Source organism: Mercurialis annua, linkage group LG2 (assembly GCF_937616625.2).
Source record: "Mercurialis annua linkage group LG2, ddMerAnnu1.2, whole genome shotgun sequence".
Classification (NCBI taxonomy): domain Eukaryota; kingdom Viridiplantae; phylum Streptophyta; class Magnoliopsida; order Malpighiales; family Euphorbiaceae; genus Mercurialis; species Mercurialis annua.
This window is the reverse complement of record NC_065571.1, coordinates 53,210,753-53,238,078: the sequence shown is the minus strand read 5'-3', so window position 1 is coordinate 53,238,078 and position 27,326 is coordinate 53,210,753. Positions and strand designations below refer to the sequence as shown.

General features: G+C 30.3%; 4 protein-coding genes across 4 annotated transcripts; all 4 read left to right on the top strand.

Annotated features, from left to right (window-relative positions):
* Positions 1-739: 739 nt before the first annotated feature.
* Positions 740-4,296, top strand: LOC126667730 (serine/threonine-protein kinase RIPK). The gene is made up of 5 exons (XM_050360786.2): positions 740-1,446; positions 1,537-1,672; positions 1,767-1,903; positions 2,019-2,142; positions 3,565-4,296. The coding sequence occupies exons 1-5, from the start codon at positions 1,051-1,053 to the stop codon at positions 4,119-4,121; spliced, it is 1,350 nt and encodes a 449-aa protein (XP_050216743.1). The 5' UTR covers positions 740-1,050; the 3' UTR covers positions 4,122-4,296.
* Positions 4,297-9,009: 4,713 nt separating this feature from the next.
* Positions 9,010-10,902, top strand: LOC126667731 (RING-box protein 1a-like). The gene is made up of 5 exons (XM_050360787.2): positions 9,010-9,196; positions 9,287-9,337; positions 9,421-9,480; positions 10,399-10,470; positions 10,604-10,902. Exons 1-5 carry the CDS (start codon positions 9,067-9,069, stop codon positions 10,639-10,641), a joined length of 351 nt encoding a protein of 116 aa, XP_050216744.1. The 5' UTR covers positions 9,010-9,066; the 3' UTR covers positions 10,642-10,902.
* Positions 10,903-12,932: 2,030 nt separating this feature from the next.
* Positions 12,933-14,846, top strand: LOC126667732 (RING-box protein 1a-like). Its single transcript, XM_050360788.2, has 5 exons — positions 12,933-13,134; positions 13,227-13,277; positions 13,351-13,410; positions 14,263-14,334; positions 14,466-14,846. The coding sequence occupies exons 1-5, from the start codon at positions 13,005-13,007 to the stop codon at positions 14,501-14,503; spliced, it is 351 nt and encodes a 116-aa protein (XP_050216745.1). The 5' UTR covers positions 12,933-13,004; the 3' UTR covers positions 14,504-14,846.
* Positions 14,847-24,136: 9,290 nt separating this feature from the next.
* On the top strand, positions 24,137-27,123 carry LOC126668074 (subtilisin-like protease SBT1.8). Its single transcript, XM_050361293.2, has 2 exons — positions 24,137-25,830; positions 26,205-27,123. Exons 1-2 carry the CDS (start codon positions 24,219-24,221, stop codon positions 26,879-26,881), a joined length of 2,289 nt encoding a protein of 762 aa, XP_050217250.1. The 5' UTR covers positions 24,137-24,218; the 3' UTR covers positions 26,882-27,123.
* The last annotated feature ends 203 nt before the right edge of the window (positions 27,124-27,326 follow it).

Genomic DNA, 27,326 nt, shown 5'->3' with positions numbered 1-27,326 from the left:
TACACAATAATAAGCTTCTAGGACATAGTCTCTAGAATTAGAAGCATATGAAATATTGCAATCATACCTACTTTTTTTGCTTTGAAAGTCCATAATCACACATATTTTAATCAATTTGACAAAATTGCTCTCCCAGTAATATTAGGTATAGTCCCTTTCTCTTAATCAAATGTGTTGACAATTTGCCATAAATATTAAATAAGACATGGCTTGATGTCCTAACAAAAAACAAGGTATGAATGTCAATTTTCATCATTACTTGGATAACAATCTTCCAAGATAGATAGTTATAAAGCACGGTTTTCATTTTTTAACCGCGGTTAATAATATAGACTCTATTTACCATATTATTTATATACACATTTAGAATTTTAAGATTTTTATATTGTTATTATCTCTATTCACAGATAACGTGACATACATTACTATATTTAAGAATTTTTCGCACAAAGTGATTTAATTAGTTATCAATATTGAAATTTCCTATTAAATTATTTATATTAATTCGGTTTGAAATAGATAATATATTTTTCTTTCTATGATTTATTTCTTGTAATCATATAAAATAAAGAAGGGATAGCCCTGTCATTTTCCTTGAACCAACTACAAAAGACTTATATGACTCACTACCCATAGATTGCAAAGCAAGACACTCAAATAAAAATAAAAATCTTGGAATTCCAAATGTATATATAAATAATGCATATAAAGTTGGAATAATTCCATATAGTATATAGAATAATACAAGAAATGACACAAGAAAATAAATAGAAAAAATCAAAGCAAGTGTATGGTAGAAAGGAGTTGGAAACCTCTTTCTCCATGTCCGCGTTTGGAGAGCTTGATTTGAATATTATTTGCCTTTTTGGCCTATTTTTTCTCTTTTTAAGCATTCTAATCTCATTCTCTCTAATCTCACCAAACCATCTCTCAAATATTCTAAATTCTTTCTCCCACCATTCTTTTTTCAAGAACTCAAAACATAACCCTAACGCAAACAAACAAATATATTTCAAGAACCATTGATTTCTTTATATTTGATTCAAGAAAATGACTGTGCACAAAGCTAAATGGATATCTATGGTGTCCACTTGTTTTAAACCGCACGGCGATGAAAAGAAAGCGATAAAACCTAAGAAAGAGGTTTCGAAACAAACTTCATTCACAAGACTTTCGATATTTTCTGATCTAAGTAACCCTAGTACTTCACTGTCCGAAGATCTTTCCATTTCTCTTGCTGGCTCAAATCTTCAAGTATTCACTCTCGCAGAGCTGAAGGTGATAACCCAGAGCTTTTCTTCGAGTAACTTTCTGGGTGAAGGCGGGTTTGGTCCGGTTCATAAAGGTTTTATTGATGATAAGCTTAGACCGGGTTTGATAAAGGCTCAGTCTGTTGCTGTTAAGCTTTTGGATTTGGACGGTTTACAAGGTCATAGAGAGTGGTTGGTGAGTTATAGCTTTTTGCTTCAACTAATTCTGATATATAATAAGAAAATTATATAAATTTAATTGATTAATTTATGTTTCTTGTGGCAGACGGAAGTGATATTTCTTGGGCAATTAAGAGATCCACACCTAGTGAAGCTGATTGGTTATTGTTGTGAAGAAGCACATAGACTTCTTGTCTATGAATATATGCCACGCGGCAGCTTAGAGAACCAATTATTTAGAAGTATGTTTTTTTTTTATTAATGACAAGCTAGTTTATGATAATCTTTAATTATTTCAGATTGATCAAGAACTAATTAACCTAATTAATTTTTCAGGATATTCTGTATCGCTACCATGGTCAACGAGAATGAAAATTGCACTTGGAGCTGCAAAGGGTCTTGCTTTCCTACATGAGTTAGAAAAGCCTGTTATTTACAGGGATTTCAAAGCATCAAATATATTGTTGGACTCGGTAATGAAGTTAATTAATTAAATCTTAATTAAATCTATATATAGATAAACTTATAGTAATTAACATTATTAACGTTGGTGTTCGACTAATACTAGATTGTGTTTAATGCGTACAGGATTATAGCGCAAAACTTTCAGATTTTGGTTTGGCAAAAGATGGTCCCGAAGGGTCCGATACACATGTTTCCACTCGGGTAATGGGAACGCAAGGCTATGCTGCTCCTGAATATATCATGACAGGTAATCATTAACCTCCCAGCACTAAAAATTATTCAAGTACTCCCTCCGTCCCACTCTAATTGACAAAATAACTATATTTCAATAACCAAGACAAATTAATAAATGACATAGAAAATTATTTATATACCCTTCTATTGATAATGGAGCTAATTAATGCTATTAGTATATATTAGTTAAATTTTCATTAAATACTCACCATTTTCTATAAAAGACATGGTTTTAAATGAGGGTAAAGATGGAAAATTAAAGAATAAAATTATAGTTATGTTAGTTTTGTCAATTAGAATAGGACACCAAAAACTCCATATTTTGTCAATTAGAGTGGGACGGAGGGAGTAATTAACTCTTGTTAATTAGCTCATCATCTCAATTGATAATTGGCTTAACTCCTAAAAATCCCTCCACCTTTCAATCCCACTTCGTTTGCACCCTCACCTTTCAAAATCTTCAATTTTATCCAAATTATCACCTTTCATTTTCAATTGCACCCTAAAAGTATTAAATTGGACTTTTGTCACTAAAAAAAGTTGAAATCGATACTTTATATTTTAATTCATGTTCTAAATAGTCCTTAATGTTTAAATTTCAACAATAAAACCATATTTAATGATATTTTTAATTGATTTATATTTTATATAAAAAAATTTAACTTTTAAATTTTTAGGAAATATGTTTTTATTGTTGAAATTTAAACATTGATGACTATTTAGACTATGAATTAAAATATAAATTATCGATTTGAACTTTTTTATAGTGAAAAAGTGCTAATTTAATATTTTTAGGGTGCAATTGAAAATGAAAAGTGGAAATTTGGGTAAAATTGGAGATTTTGAATGGTGAGGGTGCAAATGAAGGGGATTGAAAGGTGGGGGGTTTTTCAGGGGATTAGCCTTGATAATTCTAAGCAATAACTACTATTATGCCCTCATGTTTAGATCAAATTACCATATATTCTCCTGCATTTTAAAAAGGTAAAATGTATTTATATACTTAACAACCATAGTTCGTTTGTTTAATATATTACTATAACTTTAAAACTTTATCAGTACGTCAACTGTTTTTTTAATTTAGTGACAAATATACTCATAGCTCGTTTAAAGCTGATATTATGCAATATGATAAGTTAATATATTATAAAATTTATCTTATTTGACATATAAAATATCGCGTCGCATCAAGTTACCTGTAAATTAAGCATAATTATAATTGCCGGCAATCAAAAAGTTTTTTTTTTTTTTTATGAATAGCGATCAAAAAAGTTAAAACAGCAATTATTCATTTTCGTCTCCATTTATTAATTGTTCTGATATTTTTGTATTACACAAACCCTAAAAAACTTACTAATTTCATCCGTCTCTAAAACATAATCCTAGTTTTGCCACTGGTTCGCGTAAATATTAACATAATTTTGATTATTTTCAGGTCATCTGACAGCAAAAAGCGACGTCTACAGTTTCGGAGTAGTGCTGTTAGAGCTACTTACAGGAAGACGATCAGTTGACAAAAGTCGTCCACAAAGAGAACAAAAGTTAGCAGAGTGGGCTAGACCAGTATTAAACGACCCCCGGAAACTCGGCCGGATCATGGATCCAAGACTCGAAGGTCAGTTCTCGGAGACCGGAGCAAGAAAAGCCGCCACATTAGCTTATATGTGTCTGAGTCATAGACCAAAGCAAAGACCAACTATGAGAATCGTTGTGAACACTCTTGAGTCACTCAAGGATTATGAAGATATGCCGATCGGACCGTTTGTTTATACAGTTCCGACCGAAACTGATAATAAAGAAGATGCTAAAGATATTAGTGAACCTAAGAAAGAAAATAACGGGCAGCATCACCATAAACATCCGCTTCACAATGGCCAGAGACGCCGTCATAAAACGCCGAGGTCGCCGGCGATTCATTCGGAAGGTGATTTGCGTCAAAACCATAGACATGGGTTGCACTCGCCTTTGCACCCAAATGCCAAAGCAGCATAGATTTATTAGTGAAACTGTAATTACATTAAATTTATTTACATTAATCCTATACTGTAAATATCCATTTTTTGTGTTTTTTTTTTTGGTGAAACTTGCATATTTTGACAGTTAAATTAGGCATGTAAGTGTAAGATTATTGTTTGAGGAATTGTTTCACTACTTCATATTTGATTCTTCCTTTGGAATATACAATTACTTTAATTTAATTACATATAGTTTTTTTTTAAGACAAAATTCATTTATTTATCCACAAGTATATCTCATTTTGCCAAATACACCACGAAATTTAAAGTTCGTTTGGAGCTGACGTGATATACCTACAACTCGTTTGGAGTTAACGAGCCGTGACATCTATATACAAAATTTATCTTATATGACATGTTATATCGCACAAGTAAACTTTGACATACGCGTGAATATATATAACAAAGTTTAAAAAAAGATGAATCAAACTGTCAAAATTTAAATATTATTATATATATGACAAAACAACTGTACTTGTTGGTAGACAAAAAAAATAGTTTCAGCTACACTTCAATTTGGCGTAAATTTAACGGGTTAGTAATGAGTTATACAATTTTGAGTAGCACAGTTTTGCATATTATAGAAATCATAAACATAAACTCTTTTCAAAATAAATAAATATTGTTATATGAATAATCAAACTTGAAATCTTTCATAATTTTCATAAAACGAGTATTAATTAATCATTCAACTTTCTAAAGTTACTAGTTTTTTCATCAAGCATAAAACTAATGACCTATTCAAATTTTTTTCCAAGTTTTCAACGTTGCGAAATACACAGCTAAGAAGTTTGAAATGTATGTAATAACGCGGAACAAAAAATGCAGCTATTACTGATTAAACCTTTTACTAACCCAATTCCTAATTGTAAATAATGATTTAATATTATAAAGTATATATAATTACACAGCAGCCTTAATATCATGTGCGATTTGGATTAATCTATAAACTACTAAAAAGGATTAATTGTTTCGAAATAGACTATCAAATCAGTTTTCTGTCCCTTTCTTTTTTTATTTACAGATTGACAAAACAACAATATATGAGCTGCACCCCCCTGTCATGTCTGTTAGTTAGACAGTGACTATGCGTTGATGTTGTTATTTCCTTAATTTCATTTGGCAAAAGTTCGGTGAAAAAATATTTTATATGAAAAGGTTAAATTTCATATTTAATTATCGTTTTTATATTTATTTTATTTTTACTATAATTTTTAAAAGTTATCATATAAAAACACCATCATTTATTATTTTTTAAATTATTACATTTTAAAATGCGGCGAATTCTTGCTGATTGGGATACAAACATGACGTGACAAATATTATATATTGTAAGAGTTAATTACATATTAAATTATCATCTTTATACTATTTTTCAATTTTATCACGATCTTTAAAAAATAGAAATCTATTACGAATTTTCATTTAGAATTCACCAAAACTAACTATGATAGATTTGAAGTTTTTTAAAAATTAATTTTTTTATATGACAATTTTTAAAAATTGCAATGAAAATAAAAGAAAAGAGATGTGGTGATTGAATAGACTAATTTTTATATGACAATAAGTATATACATGTTCATAGACTAATTTGTGTTACATTTACTTTAATTAAATGGATTATATAAATGATATTATGAAAATAACCTTTAGTAAATATTAATGCACACAGTTTATATCATAGTGGTGGAGCTTATTTAAGAATTTAATTTTATAGTTTTCTCAAATAAAAAAAATATAATGATAAAATTTGAATGAATTATAACCCTTAGTATTTCAGAAAGATAAAAACAATACTAAAATTTTTATTTTATTTGAAAAAGTTTATTAGATGAAAATAATATAATATAATCTATTTTTTTCAAAATTCTAAATAATAAAGTTGTAAATTTACTATTATTTTAAATAAATTTATTGAACTAAACTAATAACAATTTTAATTATTTAGTCTATTGTTATAAATATAGGGATTAATTTATCGTTTTTCGATTTAAAAGTTTTTTGTGATGAAAGGTTTATTTGAAAACTTTTTGAAAGATTGAGATTTATTTTGTACGAAGTAATATAGTTTGTCTATTAAATAAAATGTTGATTTTTTAATAGTTTATATATATATATATTAGAGGTGACCACGGTTTATGACTCGGCGGTTCCGGTTCGGAACCGCCGAGTCACGGTTCAAGAAAAAGTGGAACCGGCCCGGAACCGCCTAAACGACGGTTTCATGACGGTTCGGAACCGGACGGTTTCGGTTTCGGTTTAGGACGGTTTAGAAAAACAATTAAAATTTTATTACTAAAAATTGTAATTTAACAATAAAATAACTCACGTAGATAGTATTATAAGAAAATAAAGATTTTTTTTGAAAAAAATTAAAATATTAACCAAAAATTTAACTAAAACAAATATAACATATATTTTATTGTAAAATTAAATATATTATAGTATGATAAAGTTATAATATGTATTTTAAATATATAATATTTATTTTTTATTAACGGGTTCGACCCTTAAACCGCCGGTTCCGACCCGGAACCACCGGTTCGCGGTTCAACAAATCTGGAACCGGTCCGGAACCGCCCTTTGTACGGTTCCGGGCCGGTTTTACTCCGGTTTCGGGTTTGACCGGTTCCGGACGGGTTTGACCAGGCCGGTTCCGGGCCGGTTCACGGGCTGACCCGGCCCATGGCCACCTCTAATATATATATATATATATATATATATATATATATATATATATATATATATATATATATATATATTCTGATAAAAATGTCTTTTTATATATTGTAAAATATTGAATATCAATTAATGTGATATGTCAATGTGTTTAAGCAAAAGTAAAAATTAAATATGATAGGAAAATTTTTTTATTTTAGATTTTATACTAAGATTTTCCAATATCTAGAATGATCCCTAATTAATTACAGTCTATTTTCTATTAATTACTCTATATTTTCTATTATGCTAAATTATTCTACAATATATGTTATTCTAGATTTTCATTGTGAAATTATTAAAAACTAACAAAAATAGTTTTTAATGTAAGAGAAATAAAATCAAAGAATGCTTTAAAATATCAGGGACTAGTTTTTTTGGAAAAATATCAGGGACTAGTTAGTATACTATGTCAAGTTTTATTTTTCATTATAAGCTAAACTTCATTAAATGAAGTGAGAGTATTTACAATAAAAAAGTAACAACTCCTCATCATAATCACAATGAGTGACCCATATCAGAATCAAATGATGATATTACAAAACGATCATCTAATATGATTTTTCGGCTATCAAATGAGCCATTCAAATATATATAATAAAGACTGGAAAATTAAATTGAAAATAATTGTCACTTCAACTTCTCATCATCTATATAAAAAAGAAAATTTTAGAGTTGTTTAAACTTGATAACTCATTTAAAGATGAAAAGATGTTGTAACAATTTTTCCGTATTTGTCTAAAATTTTGGTGACTTTGCCATAATTAAAAGTGTCAAATATTAACCAAAATAAAATAAAATTAGCTAATAAATACAAGTATATGGTTACTTTGTTTGTAAAAAATATTTTAATTTATTTATTTATCATTACTGAATGAATTATACTAATTTTCATCTAATAGAAAAATAAATAAAGTAAACTGTAATAAAATAATCATAGAAAAAAGCATCATCTGTTAATATATTTAATATATAAAAATATTAAATATTTTTTAATCAGAAAATTGAATATTGTTAGTTTATCTATACTATATATAAAAACACGGATGGAGGCAAGGGGTACATGCATTTTTACCGAATAACCCTTTCTATTTTATTACCTAATAACTATATAAGTTAAGGTTTTAAAGTCATTTACTAAATAAATTAATATATTAATACGAAAGAAGTAAATTAAAATAAGGACTTTATACATACTATTTTATAGCCAAAAATATGCATTCATCTCACGTTAACTTGAGATTTTATAGTATATATATATATATGATTATTAGGAAAAACATTGTATACTACTACAATTAAAATACTCATCTAAACTACACTATTCTTTTACTATTTAGATATATTGTTCATTGTAAACGAAATATTTCATCAAACCATTAACATTAAAAAGATTATAACAACAACATTATAAAGTTTGAAAAATGGAACCCTTAAAGTACCTACTAGATTGTCTTTAATTAAAATTGGACTATGTGTGTAACAATTAAATATGTAGCATTTTAGTGCTCTAATTGTATTAGTATTCTAGATTAGCTAAATTTAATATTAAATGGACAATTAAAGTGTATGATTATATAAATTAATAGTTAAAATAGTAGAAGAACAATAGAAAAACAATATAGTACCATGAGACCATGATTATATTACATTTAATTATTTATATGGTTGTACTCTTTTTATGGGGTTAATAAAAATAATTATAACGTCGAAAAAAAGATAAGACTATTAACTTAATATTAATTATGTATAAAATATATTAATTTTTTTAAATAAATTCAATAAAAATAAATATTATAAATAAATATTATTAACATCTCTTAATTTAAAAATTAATAAATTGAATGATTATATTTATTTATAATAAAAATTCTAATTAATTTAATATTGATTACAAATAAAATATATTTATATATTTTAAATGAAATTAATTAATATATAAATTGACAAGTCACATTACGAGCCACATGCGTAGCAACTAGTCATAAAAAGTACATATAAGAGACCAGTAAAATTATTTTAACAAATATTTTTTAAAAAGATTATCATAACGAATTTTATTCATAACCATTATATAAATGATTATGTAAAAAAATAAACTCTGTAATTTTATATTTTAAAAGAATAAAGTAATAATGATATCAAACATTAAAACAGTACTGTTAAGTGTTTACAGAAACACCAAAGTCCAGACCAGAAAAACTATGGCGACTTTGGATCCCGATGTACCGATGATTCCGGCCGGCGATGGTCCCTCATCTTCCTCTTCATGTTCAAAAAAGACGAAACACTTCGAAATCAAAAAGTGGAACGCCGTCTCTCTTTGGGCATGGGGTAACCTAACCTTATGTTTCATAAAACCCTAACTAAATTTTTTTAAGTTGCTTTATTTTAATCACGCTCATGTTTTTTTACGAATTGCAGATATTGTTGTTGATAATTGTGCTATCTGCCGTAACCATATTATGGATCTATGTGGGTTTTTTTCTCTTCTTTTTGTTTGATTTTGTAATTAGGTTATGTTTTTTTGTAAACTGATTATTGTTTTTATAAATTAGGCATAGAGTGCCAAGCCAACCAGGCTAGTGCCACCAGTGAAGAGTGTACTGTTGCTTGGGGTAATTCTGCTCATTCTTTTGTATAATTTAATTTCTTTTCGTTTTAATGACTAAGTAAATATATTTTAATCAGCTTATGTTTGACTGCAATGCTATGTTCAATTGTGATTTTTGTTATCCGGATTTTATTTTGTGGATTGGAGTAGTTATAACATCAATTTGTTTCCGACACTAGTTTTGTTATCTGTAACGCATGAATGAGAACAATGCTTGTTCTGCTTGCTCTAAACATGAAGCATTAGTGTTCTGCTTGCTAAATAGTTGAAGCTTTTAGTATTCTGCTGACAATTAACATGGGGAGTAACTTTGTTTTCGAAAATTAATACATATATTTTGACAGAAATTGAGGTTTTTCTGGCTTGCATTAAAATTTCTCAGTTAAAGGAATTTTGTAGATGATTTAGTGTACCGTAATTGGCTTTGCTTGATCTGATTGCTTAATTGCTTAGTAAGGTAAGCATTACTATCCCTATTCACATTATATGAGTAACTCAATTTTAAAAGTCCATTTGCATAAGTTTATGTGAAAAATTGCTGATTTCTCCTATTTTGCTGCCTTTCGCATAAACTTGTCAGTTTTATATGGAAAATGTTGTCAGTTCAAGGTTGGTTTCGCTTGACTTTTGAAATTGCAAGTTTAGCCGAAATGCCTACCTTGGTTGTATGCTCTTGTTAGCAAGTTCTGGTCAAGTTGATTGTTAATTGAATCATATAAGCAGCACCAAGCTCATAATATCAAAATTAATAGTTTTGGTTTATTTTTTTTGTGCAACTATATTACACATCTTCCCTTATCTATCTTGACATGCTCGTCTTCTCTAGTCTATGGAATTTATGGTCTAAACAAATTGTATATTTGAATCATAAGATAGAATTGTTTAGTTGCCTTCTCTAGACATTTAAACGTGGTGTCTGCAGGCATTTGTAACCATGCATTTCACTTTCACTGCATCAGCCGATGGCTCAAGACTCGTCAAGTGTGTCCGTTGGGTATGTTTCTTACACCAGTTGCCCTTCTTTCACCTCTCCTCCTATGTTCTTTTTTGTAACCTCAACTGTTGGCATGTTATGTTGTTGATTTTCTCTTCTTGTTTTTTTCATTGTTTTCTTATTCCTTGCTCAGATAATAGTGAATGGGAGTTCCAGAAGTACGGACATTAGAATATGCGGCACGCCATTTTTGTTTATGTGGGGAAGATATGAAAACCTCTCCTTCCTTCTATATGATTTGTTAAATCAAATACTTATCCATTAATTTTATAGAAGTAATTAAATTTAGCTGTATGGTTTAGGATTAACATTTGATACCTAATGGGGATCTATATGTTAGGTTTATCAGTCTGTTGGTATCAATCAGTCTCCGTCTTTATAGCAGGCATGCTTTTTATCAGATTTAATCTCATTCTCTTGAGCTTGGATTAACAGTGACATGATCCCTCTTTGTATGCATGCTACTAATTATCAAGCTGGGATAAAGACTTAGTATTGAAATTTCTAGTTCTAGGAGAAGCTATGAATTTCAGCTATATTTTAAATTTTTTAGCTCTTAAGAAAAGTTATGAATTTGAATTGGTATGCTTGAAACTATTAGGAGAGGATGATTTTTTAAGATTAAATATCTCAAACTGTAAATTTTAAGCAAGTTCAATTGACGTGTGTTTGAATATTTATTAAGATATTTGGCATTCTCAGTAGAGCTTAAAAAATCCTCCTTCCGTCAAATCAAATAGTTATGTAATAACTAGGGAATAAAGAATCAATTTGGTTCCAATTTTTTTGACTTGAGGTCAAGAAAACTCATTTTCGTTCATTTTGATCAGTTAAGGACAATAATATGCATTTTTTTTACCAATACAGGACAAAATTATGTAATTTGAATAAGTTTAGGGACCGAATAATCTAATTTTATCCTTAATTGACCTATAATTAAAGAATTGTATTCTTAATTAATCAAAATAATTAAAGGTGAGTTATTTGATCCTGAGTTATAAATTTAGGAAATAGTTACCCTTTGCTCACCTCATGTTTTTCCTTAACAAGCAAGGATGTATTTTTGATGTATTTATAAACTATTTTTTTCGCAATTAGAATCATTGAGGAAGATTATTACAAAAGGAAAGTCATATAACATGATTAATATATGATCTTTCAATTGTTGAACTAACAAAGAAAATACAACAAACATCGCAAGATATAAGCAATAAAAAAATCGGAGAAATAAATCTAGACATGAATTCCGCATAGGTTGACCGAACAAGAAGCAAAAGTCTTGTTGGAGCGGGTACTTCGATTTGTCCTTATCTCTGATTAACCGAACACACGCTCGACCCGAATAGTATTTCCAATCATTTTTGTCAATAGAATTCTTAGAAGTTAGATAGCGAAAAACCTTCAAGATTTTAAATTTATAAGAAATTGACTATGAAGTTAGAACAATCACTAGAGATTCTTGAGAGATCTAAGAAAACAACCACCAAAAACTTAAAACATAAAACCATAAAATTTCTTCAAGAAAACGTTAAGCTCCATACCGGAAAAACTACATAAGGAGATGTTTTATTGAAAGAAAGACTAAAACTATCCAATATTAAATATTTGTGGATGGAGTGGAGGTGATTTCCGATTGAAATCGGAGAATCACCTTCTCCCACCCTTTAAAAGATGAAGAAAAAAGAAGTCTTTTAAAGAGGAGGAGGAAAGTTTCTAGAGAGAGATGTAGATCACATCAATTTAAGTTCAGGATTATTTATAGACTACTCTGTTATACACAAAATGCCATAACAAATTATATTATAAAGATATTATTGGAATTTCTTTATTTGAATCTTGGACAATATCTTAATTGAAAAATATTACTAACACCACATCGATTTCCATAAAGCTTAACTGCACTATCTCATTTCAGAATTGTTAACGGAATAAAATAAAAGTTTAGTCATTCAAAATATTCTACCATTTTGATATTTTTTATTTATGGCTTAAATTTTTAAAATTGTCAATTTAATTTATTTTAAAATTTTCAGTTTTAATCCTAGTCATTGTTCAAATCATAGTGGAAAAAAAATTAATTTTTTTTTTCATATTGTTCTAATTTTTTTTACCATTAAAAATTTCAAATATAAAAGAGCATATTTAATTTTTTTTCTACTTCAATATAAACAAATTCTTATAATTGAAATTGAAAATAAGATAAAAAAAATAGACTAGAATTGATGATATTAAAAATTTGGATCATAAACAAAAAACTCAAAAATATGAAAAAAATTTCAATGATTAAACCTAATATAAAGTCCGTTAACATTAACTATTAAGTCATATTTTAAAAATATGAGAACCATATTTGAGATTTCAAATATAATATGTATTAAAGTAAGAAACGACATAAATATTAGGGTTATTTTGTACCTTTTCCTTATAAAAATAAAATAATACTATAAAAATAAAACGATTTTTTTTCAAACGCATTGAAAAACGAAGTCGTGAATACTGTTTAGACAAGCACCAAAATCGACACCAGAGTAACGATGGCGACTCTGGATTCCGATGTACCGATGATTCCGGTCGGCGACGGTTCCTCATCGGCATCTTGTTCTTCAAAAAAGAGTAAATGTTTCGAAATTAAAAAATGGAACGCCGTCTCTCTTTGGGCATGGGGTAACTTAACCTGATCTCTCATAGAACCTTACCTTATCTTTTTTTTCTATTGCTTTGTTTTAATCATGTTTATATTTTTATCATAATTGCAGATATTGTTGTTGATAATTGTGCTATCTGCCGTAACCATATTATGGATCTCTGTAGGTATTTGTTGATTTGATTTTGTAATTAGGTTAAATTTTTTGTTAATTGATTTTTGTTTTTGTAAATTAGGCATTGAGTGCCAAGCTAACCAGGCTAGTGCTACCAGCGAAGAATGCACTGTTGCTTGGGGTAATTCAATTTTTTTTTTTATCAGCTTATGTTTAACTGCAATGCTTTATTCTATTGTGATTTTTGTTATCCTGATTTTAATTTAGTTTGTAGCTTGGAATAGCTATGAATATTAATTTGTTTCCGACACTAGTTTTGTTATCCAAAACGCGTGAGTGAGAACAACATAAGTTTTGCTTGCTTGATACTTGAAGCCTCAGTATACTGCTGACAATTAACATTGAGTTTGTTTTCCAAAGTCAATGAACAGATTTTGATGGAAACTAAGGTTTATTTTGGCTTGCATTAAAAATTTCTTAGTTAAAGAATCTTATTGATGATCTAGTCTACCCTATTTGCATTTGCTTGATCTGATTGCTTAATTGCTTTATAGATGAAGCGTTACTATCCCTCTAACAATTCACATTACTTGCAACTCGGTTTTAAAAATACAGCTGCTTAGGTTTATATTGAAAATTGTGGATTTCTTTCTCCTTTCTTCTTTCGTCTTGCATATAAACTTGTCAGCTTATATGGAAAATGTTGTCTGGTCAAACTTAGGTCTGCTTTATTGTTGGAATTGCAAGTTTAGCCGAAATGCCTACCTCGGAGTTGGTATAACGGTATTTTTAATTTTAAATTGTTCTAAGGCTCTTCCCAGCAACATTTGTGTGTATACTCTTGTAAGAAAATTCCAGCTGATTGATAATTGAATCATATAAGCAGCATGAGACATGGTACCAAACTTTATTGTTTTGCGTTTTGTTTTCTGTGTAACTGTAATATGCGTCTTCCTGATTTTGACACGCTTGTCTCTGGTGTATGGAATATGTTTAGTTGCCTTCTCTGGATATTTAAACATAGTGTCTGCAGGTGTTTGTAACCATGCATTTCACTTTCACTGCATCAGCCGATGGCTTAAGACTCGCCAAGTGTGTCCATTGGGTATGTTTCTTACAATAGCTGCCCTTCTTTCATCTCTTCTCGTATGTTCTTTTATCTGTAACCTCAACTTTGGACACATCATGTTGTGATTTTTCTCTTGTTTTTTATCGGTGTTCTTGTTCCTTTCTCAGATAATAGTGAATGGGAGTTCCAGAAGTACGGACATTAGAATATGTGGCATGCCACTTTCTTTAATGAATTGTTGCTCGTTCCTTCTATATGATTTGCTAAAGAGAAACTTATTCATCAGCTCTACAGAAGCAATTTAGCTGTATGGTGTAGGATTTAACATTTGGTACAAAATTGAGATGTATGATGTATATCTGATCTGTTAGGTTTGTGTCTGTTGGTATTAGCCAGTCTCCTTCTTTGGAACAGACATGCTTTTATCAGATCTAATCTCATTCGCTTGAGCTTTACCAGACATGCTATTTCAGATGTTTGCTGAACATTATCGTTGTATGATTTGTAGAAATTTAAAGCTACCCCAAAATGTTGCTTTATTTGATTGATTTTGCTATCTTCTTGTAGAGAGAAATATGTATTATCCATGCTCTATCAATGTAGAGATGTCAATGGGTCATGACACGGTAATCTGATTTGCCAAACACGTAAAATTGGTCAATTCGGATTGACTCTCGGGGGGTCGAGTTTGAAATATGTCAATTCTTTTATGACATAAAATAAATGGGCTGTGTCAATCTGGTCAACTTGCACCGAATCTTTTACAAATTATATTGCTTATGATAATATGGATATCAATGGTTATAATTTCATAAAATATAAAAATAAAATTTGTAAATAAATTATATATAATTATACTAACAAATCAATAAAATTCATTATATTAAATTTTACAATTTGAGTATGAATGGATACATTTGAAATTATAATTTAATGTGTTTATAATGTTTTCAAAGGTTAAGTAGGTTGTGTTAGTTGTGATCGTGTTATACATTTTCGATTCATGTTGTGTTAAGGTGTGGAAATACGATCTGCCAAAACAGAAAAAGAAATGAACTTTATTCTGATTTTGTTGCTAACTTTCAGTCATCCCTTTAAACAAAATTGTACACTTGTGGATAGACATTATTTTGTTCTTTTAAGTTTTGTATTGCCTTGAAATGCTCATCCATCTGCAGCCTCTTCATCTCTCTTTTTATGATCATTCTGTTGCTATATATTCCTTCCCCCTTTTTCTTTTCCTCATAAGCTTTTTGAAATAAAGTTTATTTGTTTTTAGTGCATGTCACTGAATTTTTATTTTACTTAGAAGAGCTTTTCCATGGATTATTATTTGTTTATCTTACTTACACAATCCTATTATCTGAATTTTTTTAGCATTAAGTTAGTTTTAGTTTTACAATAGATTTGCAAATCCTTAATGTTTTAGAAGGATGTGTGTGGATTCTCGTTCTCCGTGAATATACATATCATTTCTTATATATAAAAAATTTCAAAAAAAAATTAAAATAATCAATGAGACAATCAAAATATTTTATTGTGAATAAACAAGATTTTGAGGAATTGACTATACGTGATCCACTCGGTTTCGAGGCCATAATCATTATGAAGGAGAGATAGCCGAGAGTTATTTTTCGATTTTATATGATAGCTGCTATTTCTCTCGATTTGTTGTGACATCATTATTTTGTAAGAATTACACAAAATAAAATCTTTAGGAAGTTGGGAATAATTAAGAGTGAAAGATATGGTATGCCTTGGGAGTTAGAAGACAAAAACGACGACATATCTAGTTGGAACTCTAATAATTTAGTAATGGTGCTTGTAACACTATCATTTAATTTATCAAAAAAAAAAACACTGTATCATTTAAAAAAATAGTAGCACTGAGAGATTTAAAAGTAGGTCTTATTGCAGAGTGTCAATGGGGTATCTCCTTCAATAATGTTACATTATCACACACAAACAAAAAGAAAACATAATGCTATATTTTTATCTTTCACTATTTCAGAACGAATATTTTAAGAATAATTATACAACGCAACGGTTGCGCCATGTCATTCGTGCAACAAACCAATGAGGCGTTGGCCATGTGCAAATGTTTAATGATAAAAAAATAAGCAATAAATAAAGATTCCCTATCGCAAATGATTATTGGCTTGTTGTAAAAATGACGTGGCACATCCGTTGTGTGGGATAAACACTCATATTTTAATCACGTTTTGCAATGATAATTCATCAAAAAGTATATACTGTGCAAGTTAAAGATTTGGTAAAATACGATCCAGAATAAGGATAAACAATTAGAATATTAATCATTATAGATCTAACTTTTTTTTTATAAATGCATCTCAATAATAGTTTCGTAAAAATTCAATTCAATTTTTTTAATTGATATAATTGAATCTACCTCAGTACAATACATGTTTGCTTTTTTTTTTCATTTCGATTTTAAATCTTTTGACTTCAACCATTGTAAAATAGAAAATAAAAAAATGAATTTTGTTAATATTTCTGATTATTTTTTTTGAATTACAAGTTAAGTTTTATAATTATGAAAAATTAAATTTTACTAACTAATGAATTAGTATAAGATTCAACGAAATTGGAACAATTAAATTGACTGAAACTTTGTTTACATAAAATTGCAACAAAATCATCAATTGGATTATATTTGTAAATTTTAAAAGTTTTGAGAAAATTATAAAAAATTGAAAAGGTTTCATTTTTATAATTAAATCATCATTATAGAGTTATCTTATTCTCTAAGTTAAAATCATTAACATTAAAGCTTCTTCAAACATGTGATACAATTTTACAAAAGTTTTGACTACAATAGTAAGGGATAATTAATTGAAGAGTACTGGACAGATCTTTATTTTTCTACTTTAATTCAAACTTTCTTTACTTTGGTCAAACAAATAAATACTACTAACAGATTATCAGTTTTTGTTTCATCAAACTTTGTAGCCTCACCATCCATGGCAGATGCATAATACATTTAAATTTATTTCGATCCATTGAAGATCTAATGGACCGACGCAATAAAAAAAATAGCTCATTTTCTTACTGTCGTCACAAAAGTAATAAATTTCCATCAATAAAGATGGACTAAAACTTTCATAATCCTCTAATATAAAAAGGATTAAGATTCCCTCAAGTTTATTTTGAACTTGAGGGGTCATGTTTACGATCTACACCATTCATTATAAAATGAACGGTGTAGATCAAAAAAGTACAAATTTAATTAAATTAATCTACACTGTTCATTTTACAATGAATGGTGTAGATCATAAACATGACCCCCTCAAGTTTAAATGAACTTGAGGGAATCCCAATCCATATAAAAATACTAATCAGATCATGTTTTAAAGGCTTAATTATTTAAAAAACCCTCACCTTTAACTTCTTTTTCGTTTATACCATGATTTAGGAAAATTGTCACATATACTCACGACCTTGTCTTCATGTTTCACCTCTACCCTCGAGGTATTAAATTTACCTCTTTTCATTTGAAAAAAGTTTGAAATAGTCTTTCATTTTTAATATATATTCTAATTACACGTCAATGTTATTAATTATACAAAAACACCTTCTTCTTTAATAAAACTAATTACTTTAGGACAAACTAAGTGTAATATAGGAAAATTAAGTGTAAAAGTTAGTTACTTTTTGAAAATATTTTGTTTATTTTATTTTATTTAAATTAAAAAAATTAATTAATTTTAGGACTTATTTGAACGTTTTTAAAGATGAAGTATTTGTTTGTAATTTTTTTATTAGAAAAAGGTATTAAATAACCCTTATATTTAGTTATTTTCAATAAATCATTTTTTTTTAAATTTGGGGTAGAGGTGAAACATAAAGACAAGATCATGAGTATTTGTGACAAATTTCCTAGGTCAGGGTATAAACGAAAACAAAATTAAAGGTGAGAGTTTTTTAAGTAATTAAGCCAGTTTTAAATATTAAATTTCAGAATTAAATTTTGTTATTAAAGAATAAATAAATAAGACGCGGATATTTTTTTTAGTTAAGCAAAATGACAATAATAGGAAGGATAAGAAAAAGAAATTAAGAAAGCAAATGGAAGCGTGCATACATCTTTCTAGCTCGATTTGCGGCATTATCTGCGGTTATATGCTTTAGCTTACATAATTTTTTTTTTTTTGGGTAGAAAGCTTACAGTATCAAGAGAAATTCTTAGGTAAACCGAATCTACCACGTCATCCGTATATTAAATCACTCATAATACAACATCTCATCAAAATGATGGCAATATCGTAATATCACCATTAAGATTTGGATGCATTTATTGTACATTATTATGATATTGTCATCATTTTAATAAAGTGTTACATTCTAAATAGCTTAGTTTACGAATAACGTGGTAGATTCAGTTTATTGAATTTCTCCACTATCAATGCATTGATCATAAGTTCATACTTCATTTAAAACTTACCTAAAATTCTTTTTTGTTTCTATTTGAAAATGACAAATAACTTCTAGATTAAAATTTCTTCAAGTTCACTTCAATATAAGGGATTATATTCTTCAATTTATATCATTAATTATAAAATAAATGGTGTAAATTCATTTAATTAAAATTGGACTTTTTTAATCTACATTATTCATTTTAAAGTGAATGATGCAAATTCATTGAACATATTACTTTAAAGAAATTTCAATCAGAAATTAAAAGATTTTCTTTTTACCCTCATCAATCTTTGAAAAGTTTGTCATCATCTAATTGTTTTTAGAAGGATCCCGTCAACATGGTCTTATAATTTATATAGTATTAAGTAATAGTTATTAATTTTAAAAAGAAAAATCTAATTAAAAAGAAAAATTTTATATAAAATAATAGAAAAATTGTAATATTTACTTTTTTGATGAGGCATATTAAAATTGAATGTCACTTTTTAAACAGTTAAAAAGAGTAAAAAATATAAAAGATAATAATAAAAGTATAGACAAATTAAGTAAAAGAAGAAGAAAATATTTGTTTCAAAATTCCTTATAAAACAAAATTAATAAAAGCTTTTTTTGCCTTCTAAATTTGAAACGAAAGATCAAATAATCTCATACTCGCACTTCTAGAAAAAAACACTCTTAATATAAATATTTTCAAAATAGACATTTTAGTTTCTTTTTACTCTTTTAAATTCAAATAGTCTAGTAACTTATTGTCACGTTAACTTCAATTACTCTAGTTATTTTTTACTACCTCATTAAGGATTGTAAAATGAACCAAAATTGTCATTGTTTTTGTCCAAAAAATAAATTTATTCTTAACCAATATTTTGTGTAAAGTGGATTGTGCAGATGATAATGATCCCTCTGTTAAAAACAAAACGGTGTTGTCTCTCGGCTTCAATTTTTGGGCAGTGTCTAATAATGAGGAGGGATGGAAGAACACGGCAATGGTGATGCTGTGTAGTCAAAGAAATGAAAAAAGTCATACCAAAAATGTAGCCGTTACATTTCAAAAAACAAGACGGCGTGGGCCATTTTTACTTGGATTATATCTCGCACCAGTTTACATTATAAAAAGAAGAAAAATGTACAAATAAATACCCCAACTCTATTCAATTACACAATCAATATTTTTTCTAACAAAATTTCTCTTAATTGAGCTGCTTTATCCTTTTGTAGTATTTCTTAAGTTTACGGGTTAACTGAATATATGGAACTTTATCACTAAATTTCATAATTTAACTTGGAATAGTATTTGTAAATCACATGTCATAAACAATATTATAATAGTTCTAAAATTTAATCAAAACATATCTGCATCATCACGTAAAGCATGGGAAGTCCCCCGCTTATGAGTAGGGAGGGGTGGCTATGCAGTTGGTTGGGCTAAAATTGAATTAAAATCTCTAAAACCGAATTAATCAATCGATCGAATGTTTAAAACCGAACCAATCGACTATAACACTTTAATTGAAACTAAACCGATCAACTTTTTTCTAAAAAATATCAAAACTAAACCGAAATCTTCAAAACCGAATGTTTAAAAATAAACCAACCGAATATGAAACCTTAATCAAAATCGAATCAAGTGAACAAATTTTAAAATTTTAAAATTTAACCAACCAAATAGGATGTTAATTCGATCGGTACAATTAAAATAAAAAAAAATAGAAGAAAAAATTATCGATTTAATCAGTTAAATTTGACCAGTCGGATATTTTTCTCCCCCATACGTATGAATTATTGTATAAATAAGCGCGCGCGCACACACATATATTTAAAATTAAATTCTTACACTTTTGATTTGTCAATATTTATATTTTATGTTTTAATTTTATAAATATTAGATAATAAAAATTATCTTTCTTTTTTCTCTCAACTAAAAACCCCATCTGTCTATAGTTTTCTTTTCTCTTCGGCTGTCGTCAATAGTTTTTTTTACCGTAGCGGTAACCACTTTTTTTTAATTGTTTTATTTACGTATAATGAAATATATAGCCGATTTCTTTTCATCTTTTTTGTTTTTTTGTTAAAATTTATCGACGAAGCACATTAATTATAATATTATAACAGATCTTAAATCCGTGATTATTAACGCAAAGTAAACTAAATACGAGATTTGGAGAGAAAACTAGAGAGTGAGGAGGTGATTTTGAATCATTAATTAGCCAAAATCACCTTCTTTTTATTTCTGTTAGGATATTTAAAATAAAGAGAATTCAAAAAGTGGGGAGAGAATTTTTTATTCTCTTAATTTATAATTTTACATTCAGTTTTTATACTTTAAAAATATAAGATTATTCTGTTATAAGGATTTATTTTCACAAAACTAAAAATATTAAAATTAATTTAAAAATAATAAAACAAAAAGACAAACAATTTTTTTTATAACAATCGTACCGACGGCGCGTGAATTATACTCTTTTCAATTTTATGATGGAAAGATGTAATTTCTATAAAATTAAAGTATAAAGATTGAATGTTGATATATAACAATGAAAAGAATTCATTTTAAAAAGTGTGATAATGAAAAGATTGAAAAATTTGTTTTGCCTCTAAATTACATGATTCACCCACATTAGAGCATCTCCACTCTAGTGCCAAATTACCTCACAATGCTATAATTTAGCATTTAGTATACAAAATACATCTCCATTGCACTTGTATTTCATGTGCTAAATTTAGCATATACTAAATTTTGTGCCAAATTTGTTAGAAAGTTTAGCATATGCCAAATTTTATTATATCTAAATTATTTACAGATTTGCCATCAATAATGATAATCACTTATAAAATTATAGATTTAGCATTTAGTTTAGCATTTTGCAATGGACTGAATTTCAATAATATGTGCTATATGTAGCATTTTATCTTATTTTGTGCTAAAAATAGCACAAAAAATACAACATGCAATGGAGATGCTATTGCCAATGGATGAGAGGCTACATGCATATGCATATTTAGTTGTCTTCCACTTCATTCTATTTTGATGCACTTGCTAATCACAAAATCTGCATTTAATTTTGAAAAATTTATTAAAACATTTATGATTTAAGGCCTAATTTATCCGTACCATTTTGGCTTTACAGCCTATCAAAGGTCCCAATTTGACCCACTAAATTTATTTCTAAACCTTCTTTATAAATTAACTTGTTATCCTAATGTTTCCATCAATATAGCATTATTAAAACCTTGTTACCCTACCAAATATGCAACATAATTATGTAAGCAAGCATAATTCCTCTCTCAATCAGACTATCACAAGCGCTAGGCAGCAAATTGCTAGGTCGTGGGTTCGATTCTTCCCACAAGTGCTCCCCCTTCCTAATTATCAAAAAAAAAAAATCTCACATTTGCAATTTTAAAGATTTCCCTGAACAACCCAAAGCATCTAAAAGAAGCAAGTCATAAATCAAATTTCATCAATATCTTCACCTTCCTTCAATAATCACAACCCAATAGTATTTCATTAGTAAAGTACGTAATACATTAATGGTACTGAACTAATTAGGATAAAATTCATTCAGAGCCTTCAGCTTCTGTCTCTCTTCCATACTAGTCTCTATATTTTATATCACAATTACTGTTACTCCAATCATTGACAAAGTTAGAATTTTAATATTGGAGAGGCTAAATTGTAATATATCGATACGGAGGACTGAATTTTTAAAATAAAAAAGAAAATTATAAAATATATATAAAAAATCAGTATTAATTTTAGATTTGGCCAAACCCATTCCGGGGTCCCTCTACTCTTCATCTTTTTTTCATTAGGTCCTTATATTTCAATTTGACGTTTTCGTATCCCTGTACTTTCATTTTCGTTGTTATTATACCCCTACACGGATGGAATGCAGAGAGTGTGCTACACTCTCCGTTAACTAATAAAAGTTCCGTTAAATAATAAAACTTCTGTTAACTAATGACATGTCACAATTAATTTTAAAAATAAAAAACAATTTGAAGGACCGAAATTGTTATTTAACCACCTCAATAAATCCACATAGTCCATGTCATATCATCTTCTCTAAATAAACCCTATCCCAAATTCTTCAAATTCAATTGTGGCTCCTAGATTTTTTGGTTTATAGTTTTGTTTTTAATTTTACATGCTCGTTGAAGGCTTAAAGCAAGTAGATCCAGAATTAGTAAGTTGAACCAAATGGTAAAGAGAGAAGACGATAACGACCAGTACTTTTGAATCGGAAATGGCGAGTGCGAATAAAAAGGAGCTGCAGCTGCTGGGTAAGAACAAGAGTTGCTGTCGGAAAAGACAAAGACATTTCTGTTGATGACGAACAGTTTGCTTCTTCTGCCGGCGAGCTATTAGCCGCCATTTGTTGGAGATTGCTGGTTGAAGAAGAAACCACAGCTGCCGCAGGTGAAGACAAAGTCGCAAAATAGCTTGTCGGAAGCTGCAGATCGCCGTTAATACCGCTGCGAAGAAGAAGTGTTGATGTCCGGAAAATAAAAATGGGTGGCGGTGGTTGTGATTTTTTAGGAATAGAGTTAGGTTTTATAATTTTCATTTTTTATTGAAATGATGTGTGATTAATAAAGTTAGAAAGTGATTCTTATTAATTTCTTGTGTAATTCTGGTTTTGAACTGCAAATTTGATAAAAAGATAAGGTCAGATACGGTTTGGAAAGTTGAACAATAGAAAGAGGAAGAAGATGGAAAATTTATTGTTTTGCCATTAATTTTAGTTAATATTACAATTTCATTTTTAAGTTAAGATTTTGAATGAATAAGCCCTTAATTTATGCCACCTAGACATTATTTAATGTCATCAATTTTTTTCACTCTCAATAACAGAGAGTGAGAACCACTCTCTCTATTCCATCCATCGAGGGACGTACTGACTAAAAATATTTAAGTAGAGGGACATATAAATAACAAATTGAAGTAGAAGGACCTATTGAAAAAATAGTGAAGAGTAGAGGGACCTGAAAATGGGTTTGGCCTTTTAGATTTTCTAGAAGTTGGAGGGTCCATGGCCATTCTATGCCCCTTCCTCCATCCGTCATTGGCTCCAATAATATTTTCATTAAAATTTAATAATATAACGACAAATTAAGGTCACATTTAGAACCGATAATTACAAATTAAAGTTTAGGAACTATAACAGTGAAGAGATAAAAGTTGAGGGACTATCAATCAAAATTATCCTATTAATTAATGATACTTAGAATCCGTAATCTGTAAGAACAAAATTTAATTTTGTTTATAGGACCGACATGGGTCCACCACTCTCATGCTCAACACTCCTTTTCAGACACTCAGTCGCATCAACAAGCGACTGTTCACAAACTCTTCCATAGTTCATCTACTTATAAAAAAACCATAAACTTTGGCAAAAAAAAAATATAAAAAAACCATAAACAATCCAACCTCTCAAACTCCCATTAATTTCTCTCTTCAATCAAAATCTTCCACGGCCACCATGGCCGGAATTTTCCTCTTCTTCCTCCTCCTATCCGTCACTCACTCCGCCACCGCAAAACAAACCTACATAGTTCACATGAAACACCACTCCAAACCCCAATCATTTTCCACCCATCAAGAATGGTACGCTTCGAATCTCCAATCCATCACCACTTCCCCATCTGACTCCCTTCTCTACTCTTACACCTCCGCATTCCCCGGATTCGCCGCTTCTCTGGATCCCCAAGAAGCAGAGTTTCTCAGACAATCCGACGACGTTTTAGATGTGTATGAAGACACTGTTTATTCACTTCATACCACTCGTACTCCTCAGTTCTTAGGTCTCAACACAGATTTAGGCGTGTTCGATGGGCATAGTACTTTAGATATAGATCATGCTTCTCATGATGTTATCATCGGAGTACTTGACACCGGTGTATGGCCCGAGTCGAAGAGTTTCGACGACTCGGGTATGCCGGAGATTCCTTCTAAATGGAAAGGAGAATGCATGTCTGCACCGGATTTTAGTCCGAAACTTTGTAACAAAAAGTTGATCGGAGCGCATTATTTTTCAAAAGGGTATAGAATGGCATCTGGTGGTAATAATTACTTAAAGAAATCTAAAGAGATTGAGTCGCCGCGGGATCAAGAAGGCCATGGAACTCACACGGCGAGTACCGCCGCCGGTTCGCAAGTGGGTAACGCTAGTTTACTCGGTTACGCGAGTGGAACTGCTCGTGGAATGGCCACGTACGCTCGTGTTGCGAGTTATAAGGTGTGTTGGAGTACTGGTTGTTTTGGGTCGGATATTCTCGCCGGAATGGATAAAGCTATTGCCGACGGTGTTGACGTGCTGTCGCTTTCTCTCGGCGGCGGATCCGCTCCGTATTATCGTGACACGATTGCTATTGGTGCCTTTTCCGCGGTGGAGAGAGGGATCATTGTGTCTTGCTCCGCCGGTAATAGTGGACCGGCGAAGGCGACGCTGGCAAATGTGGCTCCTTGGATTATGACCGTTGGCGCCGGAACTTTGGATAGGGATTTTCCGGCGTTTGCAACGTTGGGGAATAAAATTTCTTTCGAGGGAGTGTCACTTTACAGTGGAAAAGGACTGGGTAAGAAACCGATTGGTTTGATTTACAATAAGGGGAACGGTTCGAGTAATTTGTGTTTGCCCGGTTCGCTCGACCCGGCAACAGTACGTGGGAAGGTGGTGGTTTGCGATAGAGGAATTAACGCTCGTGTTGAGAAGGGCGTGGTTGTGCACGACGCTGGTGGGGTTGGTATGATACTGGCGAATACGGCGGAGAGTGGGGAGGAACTGGTGGCGGATAGTCATTTGTTGCCGGCGGTGGCGATGGGGAGGATAGCGGGTGATAAGATTAGGGAGTATGTGAAGGGTAGTTCAAATCCAACGGCTATATTGGAGTTTGGTGGGACCAAATTGGACGTGCATCCGTCGCCGGTGGTGGCTGCTTTTAGTTCAAGAGGTCCGAATATGGTTACACCACAAATCTTGAAACCGGATCTAATCGGTCCCGGAGTCAATATTTTGGCTGCTTGGTCAGAAGCTGTTGGACCCACTGGTCTTGAGAAAGACACTAGAAAAACTCAGTTCAATATCATGTCAGGTAATCAAATCAAATCCTCTCTTCTAGTACTTCCAATTAGTGTTTGTATTTTTAAAATCTTGTTAGGTTTGCCATGCGAAATTTACTTTGCACTTGTTAATCAAATAAAATATATATTTGATGAGCATGTAATTCTATTGATATCACGGAAATTTATCGAATCTTACATTTTAATATTTCATTTTTCATTCTTTAAAAACGTTTGAACTTTATATTTATAAACTATTTTTGTGTTTTTTAATTTCAATTAGTCTCGTTTCGATGTTACTGTTTTTGTGCAACTTAGATATTGTTAGATACGGGTAAGACTGGGAGGGCTTATTTAACAAATTAAAATCAATTTATGACCAAATTGTAATTTTTGGTATGTGCAGGAACATCTATGTCATGCCCACACATCAGTGGTGTAGCAGCATTGCTGAAAGCTGCTTACCCAAGCTGGAGCCCAAGTGCAATCAAGTCAGCTCTCATGACCACTGCATATGTAGTGGACAATACCCATTCCCCATTGCGTGATGCTGGTAGCACTCTCCCTGGTGCATTATCGAGTCCATGGGCTCACGGTTCGGGCCATGTCGACCCACACAAAGCCTTATTTCCGGGTCTAGTGTATGATATCTCAACAGATGAGTATCTATCATTCTTGTGTTCTCTTGGTTACGCTATGGATCATATTCAAGTCATAGTCAAGAGACCTAATGTTACGTGTTCGAGGAAATTTAGAGACCCGGGTGAGCTAAACTACCCGTCTTTCTCGGTAGTTTTTTCAAGTAAAAGGGTAGTAAGGTATACTAGAGAATTGACCAATGTAGGCGAGGCAGGGTCTGTATATGAAGTGGCAGTGACTGCACCATCTACGGTTGGTATATCGGTGAAGCCTAACAAGCTTGTGTTTAAAAATGTTGGAGATAGGCTTAGGTACACCGTAACTTTTGTGGCGAAGAAGGGTAGAAGAGGTGGAGGAAGAAGCGAATTTGGTTCGATAGTGTGGAGAAACGCTCAGCATCAAGTTAGAAGCCCGGTTTCATTTGCTTGGACACAGTTGTTATAAGCTCTCTCTTTGTTTGTTGAAAATGGGTTATCACTTGTTTGCGCAGAGTTTGATCAAGTAAAAAAAAAGTGCAAATCAATGGCATTGATGACAATGAGAAAACCAGAAAAAACTAGAGTGGTTTTACGGTTCAGGTTGGCCTAGGAAATTCAATTGTTATGCAAATTCAATTGTTATGCAAATTCAATTGTTATGCTAATTAAAGGTTTACTAATGAAATGGTCAATTTGTTTAAGCATAAATAGGTGATGGATTTGAATCAACGGGTGCATTTGATTTATGATTTACTAGCATTGGCTGTTCGGATTGCTAGAAGTTAATTATTGCCCATATTTTTGGTGTCAAATGCTTTATTAAAGTATTTTAACATGAAAATTCTCACTGGAAGACTCATCTACCATGCTAGGTGCACGACACGGGTCGGATCCGGATTAGTCAGAGCGAA

Coding starts and splice junctions, on each gene's coding strand:
- LOC126667730 (XM_050360786.2), top strand. CDS start 1,051: ATGACTGTGCACAAAGCTAAATGGATATCTATGGTGTCCACTTGTTTT. Junction 1,904..2,018: donor CAAATATATTGTTGGACTCG/GTAATGAAGTTA, acceptor TAATGCGTACAG/GATTATAGCGCAAAACTTTC. Junction 2,143..3,564: donor TCCTGAATATATCATGACAG/GTAATCATTAAC, acceptor GATTATTTTCAG/GTCATCTGACAGCAAAAAGC.
- LOC126667731 (XM_050360787.2), top strand. CDS start 9,067: ATGGCGACTTTGGATCCCGATGTACCGATGATTCCGGCCGGCGATGGT. Junction 9,197..9,286: donor CGTCTCTCTTTGGGCATGGG/GTAACCTAACCT, acceptor TACGAATTGCAG/ATATTGTTGTTGATAATTGT. Junction 10,471..10,603: donor TCGTCAAGTGTGTCCGTTGG/GTATGTTTCTTA, acceptor TTCCTTGCTCAG/ATAATAGTGAATGGGAGTTC.
- LOC126667732 (XM_050360788.2), top strand. CDS start 13,005: ATGGCGACTCTGGATTCCGATGTACCGATGATTCCGGTCGGCGACGGT. Junction 13,135..13,226: donor CGTCTCTCTTTGGGCATGGG/GTAACTTAACCT, acceptor TCATAATTGCAG/ATATTGTTGTTGATAATTGT. Junction 14,335..14,465: donor TCGCCAAGTGTGTCCATTGG/GTATGTTTCTTA, acceptor TTCCTTTCTCAG/ATAATAGTGAATGGGAGTTC.
- LOC126668074 (XM_050361293.2), top strand. CDS start 24,219: ATGGCCGGAATTTTCCTCTTCTTCCTCCTCCTATCCGTCACTCACTCC. Junction 25,831..26,204: donor TCAGTTCAATATCATGTCAG/GTAATCAAATCA, acceptor TGGTATGTGCAG/GAACATCTATGTCATGCCCA.